Here is a 20,694-nt window from a genome sequence, read left to right as displayed (position 1 = left end):
TCCCTGACCTGTTTGGAGAGCTCCTTGGTCTTCATGGTGCCCCTTGCTTAGTGGCGTTACATACTGTGAGGCCTTTCAGAACAGGTGTATTTTTACTGAGATCATGTGACACTTAGATTGCACACAGGTGGACTTTATTGAACTAATAATGTGACTACTGAAGATAATTGGTTACACTATATCTTATTTAGGGGCTTCATAGCAAAGGGGGTGAATACATATGTGTGCACCACTTTTCTGGTTTTTAAAATTATTTTTAACAAGTTATTTTTGATTTCACTTCACCAATTTGGAAAATGTCCATTACATGAAATCCAAATAAAAATCCACAATGCAGATGAGACACAGATTAGCCAGCTAGATGAAGAATAATGGAAAGGTAAATTCTTCAGAGATACAATTTACTGATAAATGGGTGTCGTTGGATAGTTCTCCCCCACTATTCTTATGCCAGAGTAAGACTGGCTAATAGATTGAGACGGCTCTTTAAACATCTCGTTGTATCCTCAGGAAACACTGTGGAACTCATCTGTACACTATCCTGCAAGGTGAAGTGATGTTTTTACACATTATTGTAATGAAACAGCAAGGAGCAGGTCTCGAACCCTTGACCTTCGAGCCCGAGGTCCGGCGCGCTATCGACTGTGCTACAAAAGCATACTCGTCCAGCACAGTATAAATCGCGTTTATAAAACCAGGGTCGTTACAAAGAGCGCGTCCTCGCGCGTGCATGCGACTCCAGCTAGCTTCGCTCACCAACCAAGCACACGCACTGTCGTGGATGCCAGGTCCGATCACTTCTGACACCAGTGTAATGAAACAGCAGGGGAGCAGGTCTCGAACCCTCGACCTTCTAGCCCGAGGTCTGGCGCGATATCGACTGCCGCAAAAGCATGCTCGCCAATTTCCGCGCTTATAAACCCAGGGTCGTTACACTATGTTAATTCAAACTGGTGAAAATAGCCTACTTTCTCAGTCTTGCGCACACCAACTGCGTAAAATTGAAACCAGAGAAATTGTTGATATGCTCGAACACATATGAGTGTTAGCCAATGTGCATCGAAAGAACATGCACACATAAAGTAAACCACCAATGAAATGGTGAGATGGGCGGGCATTGCGTGATGACAAAAAACGCTTTTGAATCAGATGACCTAAAAATAAAAAAAAGTCTGTCTGGCCTTGTAGCTAGTACTAGCCGTTCTAATTATACTTCAGAGGTACTAGCTGTTTGAGTCTCTGGCAAAAGCGAGCCAACGACATTGTTGTACAGATCTAGCTTGTAGCTAGCGGTTTCTCTGTCGTGAACTCGAAATGTGGACGTGTAAAAACCTGTGGAAGAAGTTAGCCCCACTCGCCAGATCCTCTTCAACTTTGTGCCGGCAAAATGCAAGGGGAGTATGTAAGTAACGTTAGCAGATTGGTGAGCCCTGGATAGCATGTGCAACTTTGAAACTGTGCAGTTGTTAGCCGGTTTGACTGTACACTACACCCCAAGTCAAACATGACTACTTCAGTCTGATAACTTTGCTAGGGTAGCTAGTCAGTAACGTTAATGTGCAGTAAAATGCACTAACTACAGATGCGGCTAGTTAGCTAGCTAACGTTAATTAAGTGTCATAGGTAAGCTAGCTAGCTAACTAGGCATACATTTAACGTTGGCTAGCTAGTTACTAACGTTAGATTAGTTAGCACCATTTCGCATGGTGGGTAATGAAACACACAGGTATGTCTGCTAACTAGGATGAAATATTCTCGCATTTAAACCGACGTGGCCCTGTCTTATCATAACTGTTGTGGCGCAACCTCCCCATGGCCATGTATTCCGCCAAGGTCGTTGCTAGAAAGCATGTCCACCGTGGCTACGTGGTGGGCACCGTCATCTCAACTTCATTGGACCATCGTGACATATTTTCTGTAGGAAAAAAGTTCACATCTAGCTCAGCTGGCTTACTGAACTTGAAACTTAAGTAATTTGTTTCTCACATTTTGGGCAATATTCAAATGTTTGCAGAAATTATATAACTTGGCTTGGCTTGTAACACGGTCTCGGGTGCATATACACATAACGTTTATTTCAGACTGTTTATAATGTCAAACTGGATCATCCATCAGGTGTATATGTATTTTAGGAAGTATTAGTATGATTGAGCCATGCATCATTATCAGCCAGTCAGGGTTTTCTTTGCAGATAAGGTCTTATTGAGATGGTGAGACAAAGAACAGATTCAACTGAAATGTTAAACTACCTTTATGAAATCACCAGAATGATTGACAAGTGTCATAACTTGTCACATGCAGGCTATTTCTGTTTACTTTTCAGTGGATTAATGGTTATAAAGTAATGTACTATTTGAGTTAGCCTAATGGAAAACACTACAGCAGGAGTCCTCAACACTAGTCCTGGACAGCTACTATATGTTCAGGCTTTTGCTCCAGCCCAGCTTACTTAACACACACCTTGATTCATTTCAGTGTTTAACAATGAGAGAAGACTGCCACTGGTTCCACAGGCCCACATGTCCTCAGGAACTCCAGGGAGTGGAGGGGACAACAACTTGTACTACCTCCTAGTGGGAGCAACCTGTGTAGGGGGAGGATTTTATGTAAGTAATAAGTGTCCTGCCCATTTCTTTCAGAAATGCACACTAGTTTCAGTGCATTATTATTTTGTCTAATCACAATGTGAATGCAAAGGATTTTGATTGTAGTACTGTGAATCATGCTTTGTTGTGAAAGTGTACTGTCACGTGCACCTGCTTAGTGCTATAGGCTAGCTTTAAAAAAACAAGTAGGACAAATATTTTGGACACCATAGGTCGTTGACCTTTGTAGCTGATGACCGTTTTAGTTCAGTCAAAATGTCATCAGGGCTTCAAACTGTAAGGTGCTATTTCAAGTCTGGTCTGCATTTGATGTCTTCTGAGTTTTGACCAGAACTGTGGGTCACCCTATTAATGATTATGTATGGACTTTATTCAATGGAATTGAACAGTTGTTGTCATTGCCCTCTTGCCTCATTCACCCATTCATTACATGTCTTTTGACAGAGGCCTTTAAATACTGTGTGTTGGACCTTCTGGTTTTAAACTTGGCAAATGTAGTCATTTAAGATTCAACTGAGTTGGAGGGTCAAAAAGGGGCCTAGGTAGTCGGGGCCTGTCAGCATGGCTGAATTTTAGATAACATTTTAGATGCCCCCATTTTGGTACATAGGTTAAAAAAACAAAATATTTAATTTAAAAAATGATTTTGCTAGTTTCCTGCAATTCTATGCATTTTGCTATGGCTAATGCTGTTATTTTGCTCAAACATAATAACAAAATCAATACTGCTAAATGTATGGTTTTTGTAATTTTCACTTCTCCCTGACTGTCTAGGTTTTATTTTGGTGATTTGTTAGTTCTCAATGATTATATTTTAAAGAACAAATACTGCGTGTTTTTCCATCCCGAAAGCAAATGTATTTTTACACTGTTTGGACATGGGTATCTTGAAAAAAAAAAACATTTAGGCGTCCTGCCCAAGGATTTCAATGGCAGAAAAATCCCTGAAAAGAGGTTTAAAGATGTAATGTTTTGTATTTTCACAGGCTTACCGCACCATCAAAGGAGATAAAGAGCGATATCAGGAACGAATTAATGAAATTGCTTCCAGACCAAATAAGGTAGTGCCAGAACAACCAATCACAGAGGCCCCAGGTGAGAAGGTTTGATTCATAACACACATTGGCAGTCTAAAGTCACATCTGCATTTTTTGGTCTTTACATTTAAACAAAATTACTTGTGTGGTGTACATCTTGTCTTTCAGGCGAACAAGCTGCTGAAACTCCACAAGGTGAGAATTTTTAGTTGCTTGCCGATAACAATCCTGTCCCCAACCCTTATGTCATACATTAACATGTAGTCTCTCTGTTTTATGTAACAATGTGCATGATGGTATAACATTAGTGGTCAGGTGAGAATCATAAAAGGCTAAATTATGTTGCATAGTTCAGATTAAAGCAAAATTATTCTTCAATTTGACCTGGTGCGTTCTAGCTAGGCATTGAGCCTTTTTTACGAGAAATTTTATAAACCCTTGTTCAAAACCTGGAATAAAGGATTATTTGTGGACTTTTCTTAAGAGGAAAAACATGTAAGCCTAGTTATACAGTGCATTTGGAAAGTATTCAGACCCCTTCACTTTTTCCATATTTTGATACCATACAGCCTTATTCTAAAATGGATTCAATTGTCCCCCCCCACACAAGCTATACATAATAATACCCCATAATGACAAAGCAAAAATGGGTTTTTAGAAATGTTTGCACATTTTGACATATATATTTTTAAAAATGATTTTACATAAGTATTCAGATCCTTAATTCAGTACCTTTTTGGCAGCGATTACAGCCTCAAGTCTTTGGTATAAAGCTACAAGCTTGGTACACCTGTATTTGGGGAATTTCTCCCATTCTTCTCTGCAGATCCTCTCATGCTCTGTCAGGTTGGATGGGGAGCGTTGCTGCACAGCTATTTTCAGGTCTCTCTAGACATGTTCGATAGGGTTTGGGCTCTGGCTAGGGCACTCAAGGACATTCAGAGATTTGTCCCGAAGCCACTCCTGAGCAATCTTGGCTGTGTGCTAAGTGTCATTGTCTTGTTTGAAGGTGAACCTTTGCCCCAGTCTGAGGTCCTGAGCACTCGAAAGCAGGTTTTCATCCAGGATCTCTCTGTTCATCTTTCCCTCAATCCTGAATATTCTCCCAGTCCCAGCTGCTGAACAACATCCCCACAGCATGATTCGTAGGAGAGTGCCAGGTTTCCTCCAGATGTCACGCTTGGCATTCAGGCCAAAGGGTTAAATCGTGGTTACATCAGACCAGAGAATCTTGTTTCTCATGGTCTGAGTGTCCTTTAGGTGCCTTTTGGCAAACTCTGAAGTGGGCTGTCATGTGTCTTCCGTCTGGCCACTCTACCTTAAAGGCGTGATTGGTGGAGTGCTGCAGAGATTGTCGTCCTTCTGGAAGGTTCTCAACAGAGGAACTCTGGAGCTCTGTCAGTGACCATCGGGTTCTTGTTCACCCCCCTGACCAAGGTTCTTCTCCCATGATTTCTCGGTTTGGCCGGGCGGCCAGCTCTAGGAAGAGTCTTGGTGGTTCCAAACTTCTTCCATTTTAAGAATGCTGGAGGACACTTTGTTTTTGGGGATCTTCAATGCTGCAGAAATGTGTTGGTACCTTCCCCAGATATGTGCCTCAACACAATCCTGTCTCTGATGTCTACTGTCAATTCCTTCCACCTCATGGCTTGGTTTTTGCTCTGAGATACACTGTCAACTGTGGGACCGTATATAGACAGGTGTGTGCCTTTTTTCCAAATCATGTCACCACAGGTGGACTCCAAGTTGTAGAAACATCTTAAGGATGACACAACAGTGGCAAGCCTGATCACCGTCAACGATGAGACATCCTATAGGGAGGAGGTCAAAGACCGATCAGTGTGGTGCCAGGCCAACAACCTCTCCCTCAATGTGGGCAAGACAAAGGAGATGATCGTGGACTACAGGAAAAGGAGGGGCGAACAGACCCCCATTAACATCTATGGGGCTGTAGTGGAGCGGGTCGAGAGTTTCAAGTTCTTTGGTGTCCCCATCACCAACAAATTATCATGGTGCAAACACACCAAGGCAGTTGTGAAGAGGGCACAACAACACCTTTTCCCCCTCAGGAGACTGAAAAGATTTTGCATGGGTCTCCAGATCCCAAAAAGTTGTACAGCTGCACCATCGCGAGCATCCTGACCGGTTGCATCACCGCCTGGTATGGCAACTGCTCGGTATCTTGACCGTAAGGCGCTACAGAGGGTAGTGCGAACGGCCCAGTACAACACTGGGGTCAAGCTTCCTGCCATCTAGGACCTATATACCAGGTGGTGTCAGGAAGGCCCCAAAAATTGTCAGACTCCAGTCACCCAAGTCATAGACTTCTCTCTGCTACCGCACGGCAAGCGGTACCGGAGTGCCAGGTGTTGGTCCAAAATGCCCCTTAACAGATTCTTCCCCCAAGTTATAAGTCTGCTGAACAGCTAATCAAATGGCCACCCCCCCTTTGTTTTTACACTGCTGTTACTTGCTGTTTACCATCTATGCATAGTCACTTTACCCCCACCTACATTTACAAATTATCTCGATTAACCTGTGCCCCTGCACATTTACTCTGTACCGGGCTCCCTGTATATAGCCTTGTTATTGTTATGTAGTTCTACTGTTACTTTTTATTTTATTTATTCAGTATTTTCTTAACTATTTCTTGAACTTCACTGTTGGTTAAGGGCTTGTAAGTAAGCATTTCACCTGTTGTATTTGGCGCATGTGACAAATAACATTTGATTTGAGGATCAATGGCAACTGGATGCACCTGAGCTCAATTTAGAGTCTCATAGCAAAGGGTCTGCATACTTATGTAAATAAGGAATTTCTGTTTTTTATTTTGAATACATGAGCTAACATTTCTAAAAACTTGTTATCGCTTTGTCTTTATGGGTATTGTGTGTAGATTGATGAGAAAACATATTGTATTTATTCAATTTTAGAATAAGGCTGTAACGTAACAAAATGTGTAAAAGGTCAATGGGACTGAATACTTTCTGAAAGTACTGTATATTTCATATTTGGATGTTTGTCAAACTCTGGAAAAGCACCACTAGGGGGCATGGATGCTTATGTTGGATATTGTTTTAATTTACAGGGATGGTTTGGTTTTTATTTGTGACTTTTCAGATTTTAAACTTTGGTGGGCAGAACAAGATTTCACTGAAAACATGAATACTCTATAAAGCAGTTACCCCTGGCATCACACCAATGTCACTTCTGTTTGCAACACTAATTCGGCTGTTATTAATAGTTTGTAAATTGTGTGTTCAAAGTAAAGCTAACACATGAAAACTATAGTTTTGTCTACCAACCTACCATGCTTCTGCTTTCCATTTGTTCAACCTCGTCATTGTCTATCATCTTGCACTTACCAGGCTGCCTTTAGCTTTGCTGAGCTTGATCCTTTAAGTTTGGTCAATTATATGGCCCTTAACTGTTGCAGCAGGGTAGAAGGCCTTTAGCTATACATATGTGTTGAGTTTGCATGTGATCTCTCACCATGAAGAGACCTCTGTGCAGGGTTCGGTCTCTGAGCCTATAGCGGCTGAGAGCGAGGAGAGCTCTGAGCCTATAGCGGCTGAGAGCGAGGAGAGCTCTGAGCCTATAGCGGCTGAGAGCGAGGAGAGCTCTGAGCCCATAGCGGCTGAGAGCGAGGAGAGCTCTGAGCCCATAGCGGCTGAGAGCGAGGAGAGCTCTGAGCCTATAGCGGCTGAGAGCGAGGAGAGCTCTGAGCCTATAGCGGCTGAGAGCGAGGAGAGCTCTGAGCCTATAGCGGCTGAGAGCGAGGAGAGCTCTGAGCCTATAGCGGCTGAGAGCGAGGAGAGCTCTGAGCCTATAGCGGCTGAGAGCGAGGAGAGCTCTGAGCCTATAGCGGCTGAGAGCGAGGAGAGCTCTGAGCCTATAGCGGCTGAGAGCGAGGAGAGCTCTGAGCCTATAGCGGCTGAGAGCGAGGTGTCACTTTCAGCTATGGAGGAGAGCTCCCTGTGAAACAACGGAACTATCTACAAGTTCTATAGAATATATAGCTATTTATATACGTATATTCCTCAGTCACGTCTGGAACTTCCAAACGCATTCACACCCCATTATGTGTATAGAGATGCTTAAGTTCAGAGACTGAGAACTAGCTTATCTAGTTGCCTGTCCTGAGTGTTGCATGGGGCCGGTTTCTGGTCAAACCTCCTCTTCTATCTGTGGCATGTGACTATTTCTCTGTTTTAACGCCCTCTTCAAGTGGCTCACCTCCCGTCAGCACATTTCCCTGTTGTCTACTTTGTTCCTATTCTGCAATTTTTTTTGTCTTCTCAAACTTGGATCAACTGTCTGGGTGCAATGTGTACTCATCCAATCTTGTTTTGTGACAGCACATGTGTTCTGGAACTCTACTCACATGCCCCACCATACCATGTCCTTGAATGTAATGTGTACTATTTCAAACGTATAGCTAGGATGTGGTAATTGGATGGGACATGTTTGTGGGGGCATCGTCAATGGAGTTTGTAGGCTATCTATCTGTTGGTTGACAATACCTAGCCCACAGGTCCATGATTATGAATGGATCTCCTCCTGTCTCACATTTTCTGTATCAATCAAACTTTAATAAGTTTGATTTGAATAGTTTACCATCTTGACTAACACCACAGCCTTTCCAATCTCTGCTTCTTTTCCCGTTATAACTACTAGATGTTATGGGAATGTTCTGTTTTTTTTTTTTACATATTGTTGAAAATGAATTTTGTGTGTGTTATTGCATTATGTTTTGCCTTAATGTTCTGGTTGTGTTAATTGAGGGAGGCAGATCCCACCTTCACAGTTAACTCCTCTATGAAGTCCATTAAGCTGCCTACGTCAAATCAAATGGAGAAGAGCTAAAACCAGTGCAGCACATTTTCAAGCGTTCTGTTTTTGTACCACTCCCCTTAACCTTTACGGTCATGCCTACTAACAGAGATTGCACCTGTTACGGAAGATGCTCCTGTGGAAACTCCGGAAGTAACCCCTATTGTCGAAGGTGAGGGTGATGGCTTAAAGTTGCTAGAAGAAAACTCTCCATTTTAGTCAAATCAATGCTTGGCCTGTAAATATCATAGACCCCCAGAACTTTTTTAAAGAATGTTGGTCAAATACACAGAAGTGTCCCCTGAAGTTGTTGCAGTGGAACAAGAGGATCCTCCCACCACACCAGAGGCTGAGATTGGTAAGGCATGGTTGCATGGATGAAGAAAGCAGGCCCTCCACTCACATAGGTTTTTGATGTGGAGTTCACCCTATAATCATGGACTATGGATTACCCTCAACAGCACTTGAATCGGTGGTAGAACCAGCTCCTGAAGAATCAGTAGGGACGCCTGATGCTGATCCAGTAGTTAAGAGTGGTAAGATCTGACTTCGTGGAATAAATCATTGTTCATTTTTATTTTAGTTGAAATAGAGTTAATAATAATTTAGGACCCATGCTAACCGAAGCAGCACTTGTAGCTAGATCTGTCTCAGAAGAAGCAGTGGAGCAGCCAAGTGCACCAGCTCTGATTGGTAAGAGCTTTGGCCAATGAAGATGAAGTCTTTATTCATTTTTTGTGAAGTCACTACTAGCATAATGAATAAGCCGTTACATTTTTAAAATGCCATTGTGCTAAACAGAACCTTCAGTGGAACCGTCCCCCGTAGAGGTTACAGAAGAGCCTCCTGCTCCCGTTGTGAAGAGTGGTAAGCACTCAGACCAGTGCATGGGAAAATGATCCCATATTTTTCAATGATCAAAATAGATTTTTCAGATTTTTTTTCCCAATTGCCTAACGCTTCGGTTATACTAACAGAACCAACACCAGTAGCAGGAAGCCTTCCTGCAGAAACAGCGGAGCCGCAAACTACGACAGAGACAGAGAGTGGTAAGACCTGAGTCCAACCTCTGCTGGAGTGGGAGGGGGCAGACAGACAACACAGCACTATGGGTTTTTCTGTAAACACGATATGGTTACTTCCAACACATCTCCTTTTTATTTCTTTATTCATTTTCTGTTTATGGTTACGTTGATTTCATTTTCTCCATCCCAGTTAAGGTTACCCGTTGTCTATGTTTGGGTCCAGTTTATGCTAAGTGATAAAGCTCTCACATGGATGGATAACAATTTAACTTTTTTTGTTTTCCCTTAACTCCATTTGAATCTCCTTTCCTTTTTTAAGGTTACTTGTGCAATGGTCATTGTACGGCTAAATGATAATCTCCTACACATGGTTCTGGTGTTTTTAGACTTGAGGTTTTCTATTGTACAGCAGGATGGAGCATGCTTGGGGTCAACCTCTGAGTCCACAGTATCAGACCAGGCAGTGATTTTACCTATTTGCTGTCCCAGCTGCGGAACCTGCAACTGTTGCACCTGCTGAGGTCCCTGCACCTACCCCTGTAGAGTTTCCCTCACACGCCCCCTACCTCTTGATTGGCGGAGGCACGGCCTCCTTCGCTGCAGCACGCTCCATCAGGGCCAGGGACCCAGGAGCCAGGGTTAGTGGGCCTCTCTGTTGTTGATCTATGGAGTGACCAAGAACTTAGCAAGCTGTGTTATGATAGTAGGCTCATTATGGTATGAGTTTTGCAGAGTAATGCAGTCCTACCTCATGTTGATTGCTTTAGACCATAACTAATCTATTTTAGCTTCTTAACCAAAATCTATTTTTCTTTTGATATCTGTCCACAGGTATTGATTATCACTGATGAACCAGACCTTCCATACATGAGGCCTCCTCTCTCCAAGGAGCTGTGGTTCTCTGATGACCCCAGTGTGGTTGACACCCTGCGCTTCAAACAGTGGAATGGCAAGGAGAGGAGGTGTGTGTGTGTGTGTGTGTGCTCACATGTTAACAGAACACAATCAACATGTACAATATTCTTGTACTAATGCATGTTTATTTCTGGTTTTCAGCATCTACTTCCAGCCTCCCTCATTCTATGTTAGTCCTCAGGATTTGGAGAAAGTGGAGAATGGTGGAGTGGCTGTGCTCACTGGGAAAAAGGTTGGTGCTTGTTTATTTTTTATAGCATAGTATTCTGGTCTTGAGCTATATTCTATATAATTGAAGAATTTGCCTACATTTCATTAGTTTTTCTATCTTTTCCAAACTTATTCCGATTTAGTAAAAGGATTTATCAAACCTTCTTGGAGATTGCAATGGACAGCACTCCAAGGATAATCTTTAATAATTAAATGATTGGTGAATGATTTATTGGTGAATAAATTGTTAAACTGTATCCTTAGAGTGCTGTCCATTTCACTCAATGTATTTTACTAATGTGAATTCAGCACCCAACCTCCATGAAGAATAATCTGTGAGTGATGAGCATGTTGTCCTAATATCACATTTTTATCAAACCTTCCCTAATCTTCTTCAGGTGGTGCACATGGACGTGAGGGGCAACAAAGTGACACTGAGTGACGACACAGAGATCTCCTATGATAAGTGCCTGATTGCCACAGGTAAACCATGGTGAAAATCCAGTTTATTGAGCGCATCCTGTTTAGCTGCTGACTTGTGTGTGACATTCACAACAGGCTAGGACTGAGCAGTAATTAATATGAGCTTTTTTCTTAAGGTGGAATCCCAAGGAATCTGCAAGTGATTGAGCGAGCTGGAGAAGAGGTGACAAAGAGGACTACACTGTTTAGAAAGGTAAACACATTGCCTAAAGAATCAAATGTTTTAAAAGGTGTGGGCAGAAGCCACAAGACGATGATTCATTAATTTTATGTTTGGTACCATTGACATGACAATAAAACATGCTGAAGCTAGGTCCTTTACAATGTTAGGAAGGTGCAATTATTTTAGTCATCTTCAGGGACTTCTAAGTCATAACTTAGACATGTTCCATCTGTAAGGAGAGCCACCAGGGAGAGCCTTTGTGCTTGATTGATGCGATCTGGTGTTAATGCATCACAAGCCTGGGGGCTCTATTTTTGGACTGGAGGTAAGGTGGCGCTAGTGTCAAACGCACGTTAGTTTTTCCATGACGAAATTGCAAACAGTCGCGCCGGCATTTTCCAGCCCTAACGCCAGGTTTGGCAATTTACCTGTCTTATATTAGCTCAGTTGGGCGGGGTGAAAATATGTGCGGTGTCCTTAAGTGCTAATTTCAGGCAGTACTGATGGGGATATTTAAGACCAACCAAGTGCTGGTTTGTATTGATAACGCAGTTGGTTATGGCATGAATTTTGACCTCAAACGCAGCCTATCTAGCCAAGAAGCACACTGCCCATATGAACATGGAACAAGAGTAGGCTAATGTGCTTTTGGTGCCTCTGTATACTTTGTATTTAGAAATACAAAGTAGTCATGACTGTTGATAAAGGGTTTGGCTTCTGAGACGGCTTGGAAATAAATCTTCATCAAAGCTTTCTTAAAATATCAAGTTTGAGAGGAGTAAAACTGAGCTGACATTACCTTTTTATCTATGCATTGTAGGCAGGCCCACATTATTTTAGTCATGTAGGTCCCGTTCTGGACGTGCGTAAAACCCCCTCCATGATGCAGGCTACATGTCTATGCCTATCATGAAACAAGAGATGAGAACCTTGGTGAATACCGGTGAACCTCAAATTTTGAAGTTATCTGTAACCTGTAAAAATGTTTTCCCGTTTCATACGTTAAAAACCCAAGCCCTCCCTTAGGCCTGCTATAATGAAGGCTGGTTCAACAGCAATGCCTGTATTTTTAACCTGTTGATTTTTATGATATCTTTACATTTATTGTTTAAAAAAACAACATTGATTTTTCATTTAATTTTATTACAACCAAACTTGTTAGAATAATTTACCTTCCTGGTTTTATGTTGACCATGTCCATAGCGCTCTCGCAATGCAACTTCTGGAGATCTGACCTGTAAGATGGTTCCGATTATGGTCATTAAAAAAACAGGCATATTTGGGAGCAGTATAATGACATTATCCTTTGCTATTTATATTGGATCTTTGTCCAGCTACTGGGAAAAGTTTGGATAAGTGTTAAACTCTCCATAGTCTGTCATTTTAATATTATATGCCCACAAGGAGAAATGATGGTGCCTGTAAGTGTGACAGCCTATTTAAAACAGGTTGTTTTGTTTTGAATTATTCCTTCTCTATTTAGGCCTTTATCAATAATTAATTTACAGTAGGCCTAGCCGCTGTATCAGTGTGACTGCTATTGAAGCCATGCAATTACTTAGAACAATGGACTGCAAATGGGTTCAAGTTAACCTATTTATCAAAGATAGGTCTACATTTTATTTTTGTTTCTGTAAGCCATTTAACAAACTATAACGGACTAACATTGGAGTTGATTCCAAGGCAATACAGAACTTGAAGCAACCACGTATCGCCACACCCACAGTTTTATTCATCAAAACCTAGCCCTTTCGTGCCAATGCCAGCAAGTGCACCGATAACTGTGATGGTGAAATTAGTACAAATATTTCTGACACCCCCTGAACCTATAGCGCTACCCCCTGCACTTCGATTTACCATTGCGTTAGGTTTGTTACAATGGAGCCCTGAGTTATGTCATGTACTTCCTGTTTTGCGTAAAACTATAGTGATGTCGATCATTCAAAATAAATGATGGTTTAAGATAAGTGCCAGCAAGTATGTTTTTTTTTACAGGGAATACTTGTAGTTACTTGCTATCATTGACAGGGAATACTTTATATCATCCCTAGGTTGAAGATTTCAAAGCTTTGGATAAGGTCTCCAGAGACACCAAATCCATCACCATCATTGGAGGAGGTTTCTTGGGGAGTGAGCTGGCCTGTGCCCTGGGCAGGAGATGTAAGTTAAGTAGGGCTGACCCCATTTTGTCCACTGGTCGATTGTTTGGTTGATAGGCTATTGGTCGACCAAGATTTCATAGTGTACAAGACACCTGTCTGATTCGCACCTGTCACAGTGGACTTATCCTTTGGGGAGACTGTGGAGATGGCACAATCCATCACTCATACATGTGAAACTAAAATTGTATATGGTGGTTATATTATGTGAGAACGTTGGTGCAACACAAATAAAATATAATTTTATAACAAATGCGCTTTCTCCTGCGTTGGATAGTGGTCGCTGTCCGCAATTCTGAAACACATTAGTGCGCTGTTGAATTGGCGCCATTTCCTAGACCATGTTGCTATGTGCATAATAACAAAGTTAAGCAGCATATTGATGTTGAGAACAATGCAGCAGCAGAGTTGGGAGATGAGAAAACAGCCCTTGCCTTAATTGGAGAGAGGAAAACACAATTTAATTAGTTTTATAATCAATTGCCTAACTGTTAAATGTGCCTTGTTTTATAAATCATTTCTCTATACAGTGCATTTGGAAAGTATTCCTACCCCTTTTTCCACATTGTTACTTTACAGCCTTGTTCTAAAATTGATTAAATATTTTTTTTCTCATTACAATACCTCATAATGACAAAGCAAAAACAGGTTTTTAGAAATGTTGCAAATGTCTAAAATAAATAATGAAATATCGTATTCAGACCCTTTGCTATAAGACTCGAAATTGAGCTCCGGTGCATCCTGTTTCCATTGATCATCCTTGAAATGTTTCTACAACTTGATTGGAGTCCACCAGCAATAAATTTAATTGATTGGACATGATTTGGACAGGCACACACTTGTCCCTCAGTTGACCATGAATGTCAAAACAAAAACGGAGTCATGAGGTCGAAGAAATTGTCTGTAAAGCGCGGAGATGGGATTGTGTCGAGGCACAGATCTGGGGAGGTAACAAAAAATGTCTACAGTGTTGAAGGTCCCCAAGAACACAGTGAACTCCTCCATTCTTAAATGGAAGAAGTTTGGAACCACCAAGACTCTCCCTATAGCTGGCCACCCGGCCAAACTGAGCAATCGAGGGAGAAGGGCCTTGGTCAGAGAGGTGACTAAGAAGTTCCTCTGTGGAGATTGGAGACCCTTCCAGAAGGACAACCATCTCTGCAGCACTCAACCAGTCATGTCTTTATGGTAGTGGCCAGACTGAAGCCACTCCTCAGTAAAAGGTCTGATGAAACCAAGATTGAACCTTTGGCCTGAATGCGAAGAGTTATGTCTGGAGGAAAGCTGGCACCATCCCTACGGTCAAGCATGGTGCTGTGGGGATGTTTTGCAGGGACTGGGAGACTAATCAGGATTGAGGGAAAGATGAACGGAGTACAAACATCCTTGATGAAAACCTGGCAAAGGTTCACCTTCCACGAGGACAATGACCCTAAGCACACAGCCAAGACCACAAAGGAGTGGCTTTGGGACAAGTCTCTGAATGTCCTTGAGTGGCCCAGCTAAGAGCCCGGACTTGAACCCAATCAAACATCTCTGGAGAGACCTGAAAATAGCTGTGCAGCAAGCTCCCCATCCAACCTGACAGAGCTTGAGAGGATCTGCAGAGAAGAATGGGAGAAACTCCCCAAATACAGGTGTGCCAAGCTTTCGGTATTATATGGGGTGGCAGGTAGCCTAGTGGTTAGAGCACTGGGCCAGTAACCGATAGGTTGCTAGATCGAATCCCTGAGCTGACAAGGTAAAAATCTGTCGTTCTGAACAATGCAGTTAACCCACTGTTCCTAGGCCGTCATTGTAAATAAGAATTTGTTCTTTAACTGACTTGCTTGGTTAAATAAAGGTTAAAAAAATATATTTAAAAAAACAAGACTCGAGGCTGTAATCATGGCCAAAGATGCTTCAACAAAGTACTGAGTGGTCTGAATACGTAAGGAAATGTGATATTTCAGTTTTTGTGTTTTTAAACCTGTAAACCTGTTTTTGCTTTGTCATTATGAGGTGTGTAGATTGATGAAGAAATAAAACAATTTAATACATTTTAGAATAAAGCTGTAACAAAATGTCAAAAGTAAAGGTCTGAATACTTTCCGAATGCACTGTATCGACAGAAATAAGCACCCATGCTTGTTTAATAGCCTACTGATTCCGTGAGCACCAAGCCTCATGCAACAATTTCACAAATGTGGCTGTTTTTTAATCTTTGCTATGCTGTAATAAAGGCTTTATACTTTTCCGTTGGACCATGGTATTATTGTTATTTAGTGTTTACGCTGTTCCAAATGGTCAAATTATGTTTATTATGATAACCCTCCTTTTTCCTTGATCTCCTTATTGTTGTTATTATTACTATTATGATGATCAATAAGTAATGTTATTACTAGGTTTACTAGCCTTGTATTCCATCATTGAGTTATAGGCCTAAGAGCGCGTCCTGTTTAGTCTTAATAGCTTAATTTTATTTTTTCATTTCAGCTTTATTTAACCAGGTAAGCTAGTTGAGAACAAGTTCTCATTTGCAACTGCGACCTGGCCAAGATAAAGCATAGCAGTTCGACAGATACAACAACATAGAGTTACACATGGAATGAACAAAACATACAGTCAATAATACAGTAGGGAAAAAAGTATATATACAGTGAGTGCAAGTAAGGTCAAATAAGGGAGTTAAGGCAATAAATAGGCCATGGCGGCGAAGTAATTACCATATGGCAATTAAACACCTTTCAATACTTTTATAGGCTACTGAATCAATCATTAATTTGTTCATGTCATCACACAGCATAGGAGTCATTCATGATATGAAATGCAATCAAGCATTTTGTTTAAAAATAAAATAACAAAGCAACCATTGAATAATTAGCATGAACAATAAATAGGCCTAAACTGTTCCATTTCGGAAATTGCATTAACAGATGAATGTGACTGTTTTTAGTCTTTTCTGTAATAAAGGCTTTACAAAAAGCACAACAGACTCTCAAGTACACTTACAATTTTTGTGTTTGTGGTTCCAAACGGTCAGGAAAAAATATTGTAATCTAACAGCACTTGTTTCGTGCACGTAATATCCACGCAGCTTTGCTCCATACCTTCTTTTTCTTGATCTCCAGTATTTTCCACAACTAGTAAAATGTTTTCCACTCTTCAGACTTCCCCTTTACCTCCTGAGCAACCAGTAAACATTCTCCCGTTGCAAGTTTATTTGTCACGTCCTCTGCATCCATTTTGTTGTTACGGTGTTCAGAGTTTGTTTATAACCAATTTATTGATGTGCTAATAATATTCTATTGGTCAGGCCCTATTGGTCACGTGCATTCGATAGGGAATGTTTGTCAAAGACAAATGAGAGATTTCGGTAACACAACAGTACAAGGCACACAGTTGATGTTTTGTGGTGGTCGCTGCAGCAGGGAGGACAGAGAGAGAACGGATGCTAGTCACACAGTCCCTCGCAGTCTTTAAAAAAAAATAATAACACAGCAAGTCTGTGCCAGGCCAGGCACATTCAAATCAATTGTGGTCGAACTCCCTCTATTCATTTGTGTGACTTAATTATTTAATCAACAGTTCACTTAAAGTATCAGACAAGCTCAGTGCATATCGTTGATTTGATTAAAACACATAGGATGTGTCTATGGCCCAAATTTTCAAACATGTGTTTTTCCAATTAATTTGACACTATTACTGAACCAACATTCACCACAGTGAAATGCCCCTTTTGTAATGTGTCTCTGTCCATCCTTCTCTCAGCTGCTGATTCTGACCTGGAGGTAATCCAGATGTTCCCTGAGAAGGGCAACATGGGAAAGGTGCTGCCGGAGTATCTAAGCAACTGGACAACAGCCAAAGTCAAGAGCGGTAAGGAGGGGAAACCTCTTCATCTCTATTACTTGTATGTTTCACTAATGGACTGTATATGGCAGTTTCTTCTCCCCTGTGGAAATGACTGAGGCAGCCATTGCCAACCTCGCCTGGTTGATACTTCTTTTAAGTAAGTTATTTATACCGAAATTCATCTTTCACCTTTTACAGAGGGAGTGGCGGTCATCACAGAAGCGTTGGTAAAAGCTGTGAGCTTCAAAGATGGTAAAGTGGAGATCAAACTGAAGGATGGTCGTGTGGTGAAGACTGACCATATTGTTGCAGCTGTTGGGCTGGAGCCCAGCGTAGAGCTGGCCAAGTCAGCAGGTCTGGAGGTAGACTCTGACTTTGGGGGCTTTCGGGTCAACGCAGAACTGCAGGCTAGGTCCAATATATGGGTGGTAAGTGCAAATTCAAGTGGTTGTCTTCGGCTCCTACTTCATTTTCTTCTGAAAGGTCAATTCTCAGTAAAGAAGAGCTCCCCCATTGAAAGATTGAGAACATCTCATAAGATATGCATCCTTTACTCTCATTCTCAAGCACAAGGAAACTATAAACTAAAAAGTGTGGCCATTTATTACCGATGTGTCATGACTATGTAGGCCACTGTTGTGATCCTTTGTGTCCTCTGTTTACAGGCAGGTGATGCAGCGTGCTTCTATGACATCAGACTGGGCCGCAGGCGAGTGGAGCACCATGACCATGCAGTCGTTAGTGGCCGGCTGGCAGGAGAGAACATGACGGGAGCCAATAAGCCCTACTGGCATCAGTCCATGTTCTGGTACGAGTCATATCATTCAGTTTCCTTGTCACTAGTCGTCAGTGGCTCCCTCTCCTCAAACCTTGTATCTCATGTCCTATTTTGTCCCACAGGAGTGACCTGGGGCCTGATGTAGGCTATGAGGCCATTGGGATAGTAGACAGTAGCCTTCCAACGGTTGGAGTATTTGCCAAAGCCACTGCTAAGGACACTCCCAAAGCTGCCACAGAGAAGTCAGGTATAACCATCCACATGATACTGATTTACAGTCAACATAATTGTCAGATTCCAGCCACCCAAGTTCTAGACTGTTTTCTCTGCTACTACACTGCAAGTGGTACCGATGCACCAAGTCTGGAACCAACAGGACCCTGAAGAGCTTCTACCCCCAAGCCATAAGACAGCTAAATAGTTAGTTAAATAGCTACCCGGACTATCTGTATTGACCCTTTTTACATGAACTCTTTTGACAAATAACATACGTTGTTGCTACTGTTTATTATCTATCCTGTTGCCTAGTCACTTTACACCTACCTATATGTACATATCTACCTCTTACCTTGCACATTGACTCGGTACTATTACCCTGTGTATATAGCCAAGTTATCGTTGCTCATTGTGTAATCATTCCTCGCGGTATCATTTATTTTTTCATCTCTGCATTTTTGGGAAGGGCCTGTAAGTAAACATTTCACTGTTAGTCTACACCTGTTGTTTACAAAGCATGTGCCGACAACTATTTGATTCGACAGAAGGACCTCTGTTTTACAAATCAACTCAACTTTTAAACCCCCCCCCCCAACAATTGTTTCAAAGACATAGACTGAGCGTCTTTCCTATCCTGATAGGAACTGGAATCCGTTCGGAGAGTGAGACTGAGGGGACGGCCAATAGCCCTGTAGCCTCCTCCACCCCTGAACCCCCTCCAGTACCCGAGCAGAAGGACAACTACGGGAAAGGAGTGATCTTCTATCTGCGAGACAAAGTGGTGGTGGGCATTATCCTGTGGAACGTGTTCAACAGAATGCCCGTTGCAAGGAAGGTGAGAATTGTCACAAATGTCAGAGGATACATTTTCTCTGTTCTTTAACCCGCTCCATGTCACTTAAGTGATGTTGAACGCAGTTAAATATAGACTGCTTTGCATTCTTGTCTTTGCAGATCATCAAAGATGGAGAGGAACATGCCGATCTGAATGAAGTGGCTAAGCTCTTCAACATTCACGATGACTGAGTCTTCTCTCCTCTGGGGAGGCTGAGCCTATGCTGGGAGAGACGTGTGCTGTCACTACTCATAAAGGCTTTGAACTTTCACAGTCATCGCCAGGCTTTGGCAGACCCCACTATGATGATGCACTTGAAAAGGGAGAATCTCTGGACACAAATCTACTCTGTACATTTTAATGTCGCTGGAATATTGTCATGTTTGTAATTTCTATCACATGCATGTTTTTTTCTTATTTTCTATTCAAGATAGTGAGTAGAAATATTCCCAATGTCGATCAGTCTAATCATTCTATATAGAATGAATGCCGCCCCCATATCCCCAGATCTATTCTGTTGCGTTTTGTGATCAAGGTGAAATTGTCCATCCCGGGAATACAGGTGACTGTGTGCAAGCCTGACAACATACTGGTACATAGAGGTTGTTTTTCAGTGTGATCAGAGCAGCTCCGATTGTTAAAGGCTGCAATAAACCTGTTTTTAAATTGAAATTATCCTACCATTTGCATTTTTATTTCCTAAGATGTTATCACTCGGTTAGGAGAACTGGTTCTGATATGGACTGTAAGCACTAAAGTCCCTTGATACATTTCCAAGAGAACTTGTATTATAACATGGTTTCACATTGTTTAAATGTTGGTAATTAAATCACACAAGCTCAAATATGGAGTCTCTTATGCACTGGCTTTTGCTATGGTTTACCATGTTGAGACCGTTTTGTTGAACAAAAGATCCATTCCCAACAATCACTGCTCACCTGCCTGCACTGCTCCCACAGACTGTTCCTGTCCTGGGAGCTCTCAGGTTAGTGCCATGGCTCTCCTCAGAGTGGATGGGAACAGGCAGTCCTGCTCCAAGGGCGCCTGACCTGTGGGCTACAGCATACAGAACCACTCACTGGGAAAGTAGGTCTGCAGTATAACTTTATACTCTACAGAAGTCTGCCACATTAAAATTAAAGCTGGCCTACTTAACCACTATGGAACTGGAAATGTTTTTACATGCAGAAAACTTGCGTGATTTTAAAGATTTTTTTTTCTTCTCTCCCAATCTGCTGACACTGGCTCTTAAACACCTCCCTGTGGGTAGGCGGGAAAGTTTTTACAGATGTGAAGGAACTGTCTTAACACGTGTGAGGTACAGCTAGCATCGCTTTTGCTAAGATAGTCTGCCATAGGCGTAATTATTAAAAGTAATGTGTGAAATGTATTGCCGCCTTATGTCTGACTGTTACTACTGAGTTCCTCCAAAGGTGTGATAATTTATCTAGGTGTTGAAAGAGACAAGTAATTAACCTGTGAACAGAAAACGTATCCCTTCGAGGGATAGTTTAATTAACTAGTCGAGAACTTCTCATAAGAAAGAAATATACAAAATGTCTTTCCCTTTTGTATTGTACACCTTGAAAGTACTTTCCTT

At 41.8% G+C, this 20,694-nt stretch overlaps 1 protein-coding gene across 5 annotated transcripts; it reads left to right on the top strand.

Moving 5' to 3' along the window:
• Nucleotides 1–1,141: 1,141 nt before the first annotated feature.
• Nucleotides 1,142–20,484, top strand: aifm1 (apoptosis inducing factor mitochondrion associated 1). Of its 5 annotated transcripts, none has more exons than XM_024431381.2 (22): nucleotides 1,142–1,402; nucleotides 2,476–2,606; nucleotides 3,593–3,701; nucleotides 3,812–3,838; nucleotides 8,586–8,648; nucleotides 8,769–8,834; nucleotides 8,938–9,012; nucleotides 9,116–9,169; nucleotides 9,278–9,343; nucleotides 9,454–9,525; nucleotides 9,991–10,139; nucleotides 10,333–10,463; nucleotides 10,558–10,648; nucleotides 11,025–11,109; nucleotides 11,226–11,302; nucleotides 13,324–13,432; nucleotides 17,182–17,289; nucleotides 17,464–17,693; nucleotides 17,931–18,073; nucleotides 18,166–18,290; nucleotides 18,901–19,094; nucleotides 19,214–20,484. In XM_024431381.2, the coding sequence occupies exons 1-22, from the start codon at nucleotides 1,315–1,317 to the stop codon at nucleotides 19,283–19,285; spliced, it is 2,265 nt and encodes a 754-aa protein (XP_024287149.1). In that variant the 5' UTR covers nucleotides 1,142–1,314; the 3' UTR covers nucleotides 19,286–20,484. The 5 variants fall into 5 exon arrangements, with proteins under 5 accessions (XP_024287149.1, XP_024287148.1, XP_024287150.1 ...); XM_024431380.2 differs by having other exon boundaries at nucleotides 9,107–9,169; XM_024431382.2 differs by lacking the exon at nucleotides 9,116–9,169 and having other exon boundaries at nucleotides 1,143–1,402.
• Nucleotides 20,485–20,694: the final 210 nt, after the last annotated feature.

Source organism: Oncorhynchus tshawytscha, linkage group LG09 (genome assembly GCF_018296145.1).
Source record: "Oncorhynchus tshawytscha isolate Ot180627B linkage group LG09, Otsh_v2.0, whole genome shotgun sequence".
In the NCBI taxonomy this organism is placed as follows: domain Eukaryota; kingdom Metazoa; phylum Chordata; class Actinopteri; order Salmoniformes; family Salmonidae; genus Oncorhynchus; species Oncorhynchus tshawytscha.
Note: the sequence above shows the minus strand (reverse complement) of the source record. Positions and strands in the feature narration are given on the sequence as shown.

Coding starts and splice junctions, on each gene's coding strand:
- aifm1 (XM_024431380.2), top strand. CDS start 1,315: ATGTGGACGTGTAAAAACCTGTGGAAGAAGTTAGCCCCACTCGCCAGA. Junction 3,839..8,585: donor AGCTGCTGAAACTCCACAAG/GTGAGAATTTTT, acceptor GCCTACTAACAG/AGATTGCACCTGTTACGGAA. Junction 17,694..17,930: donor CTAGGTCCAATATATGGGTG/GTAAGTGCAAAT, acceptor CTCTGTTTACAG/GCAGGTGATGCAGCGTGCTT.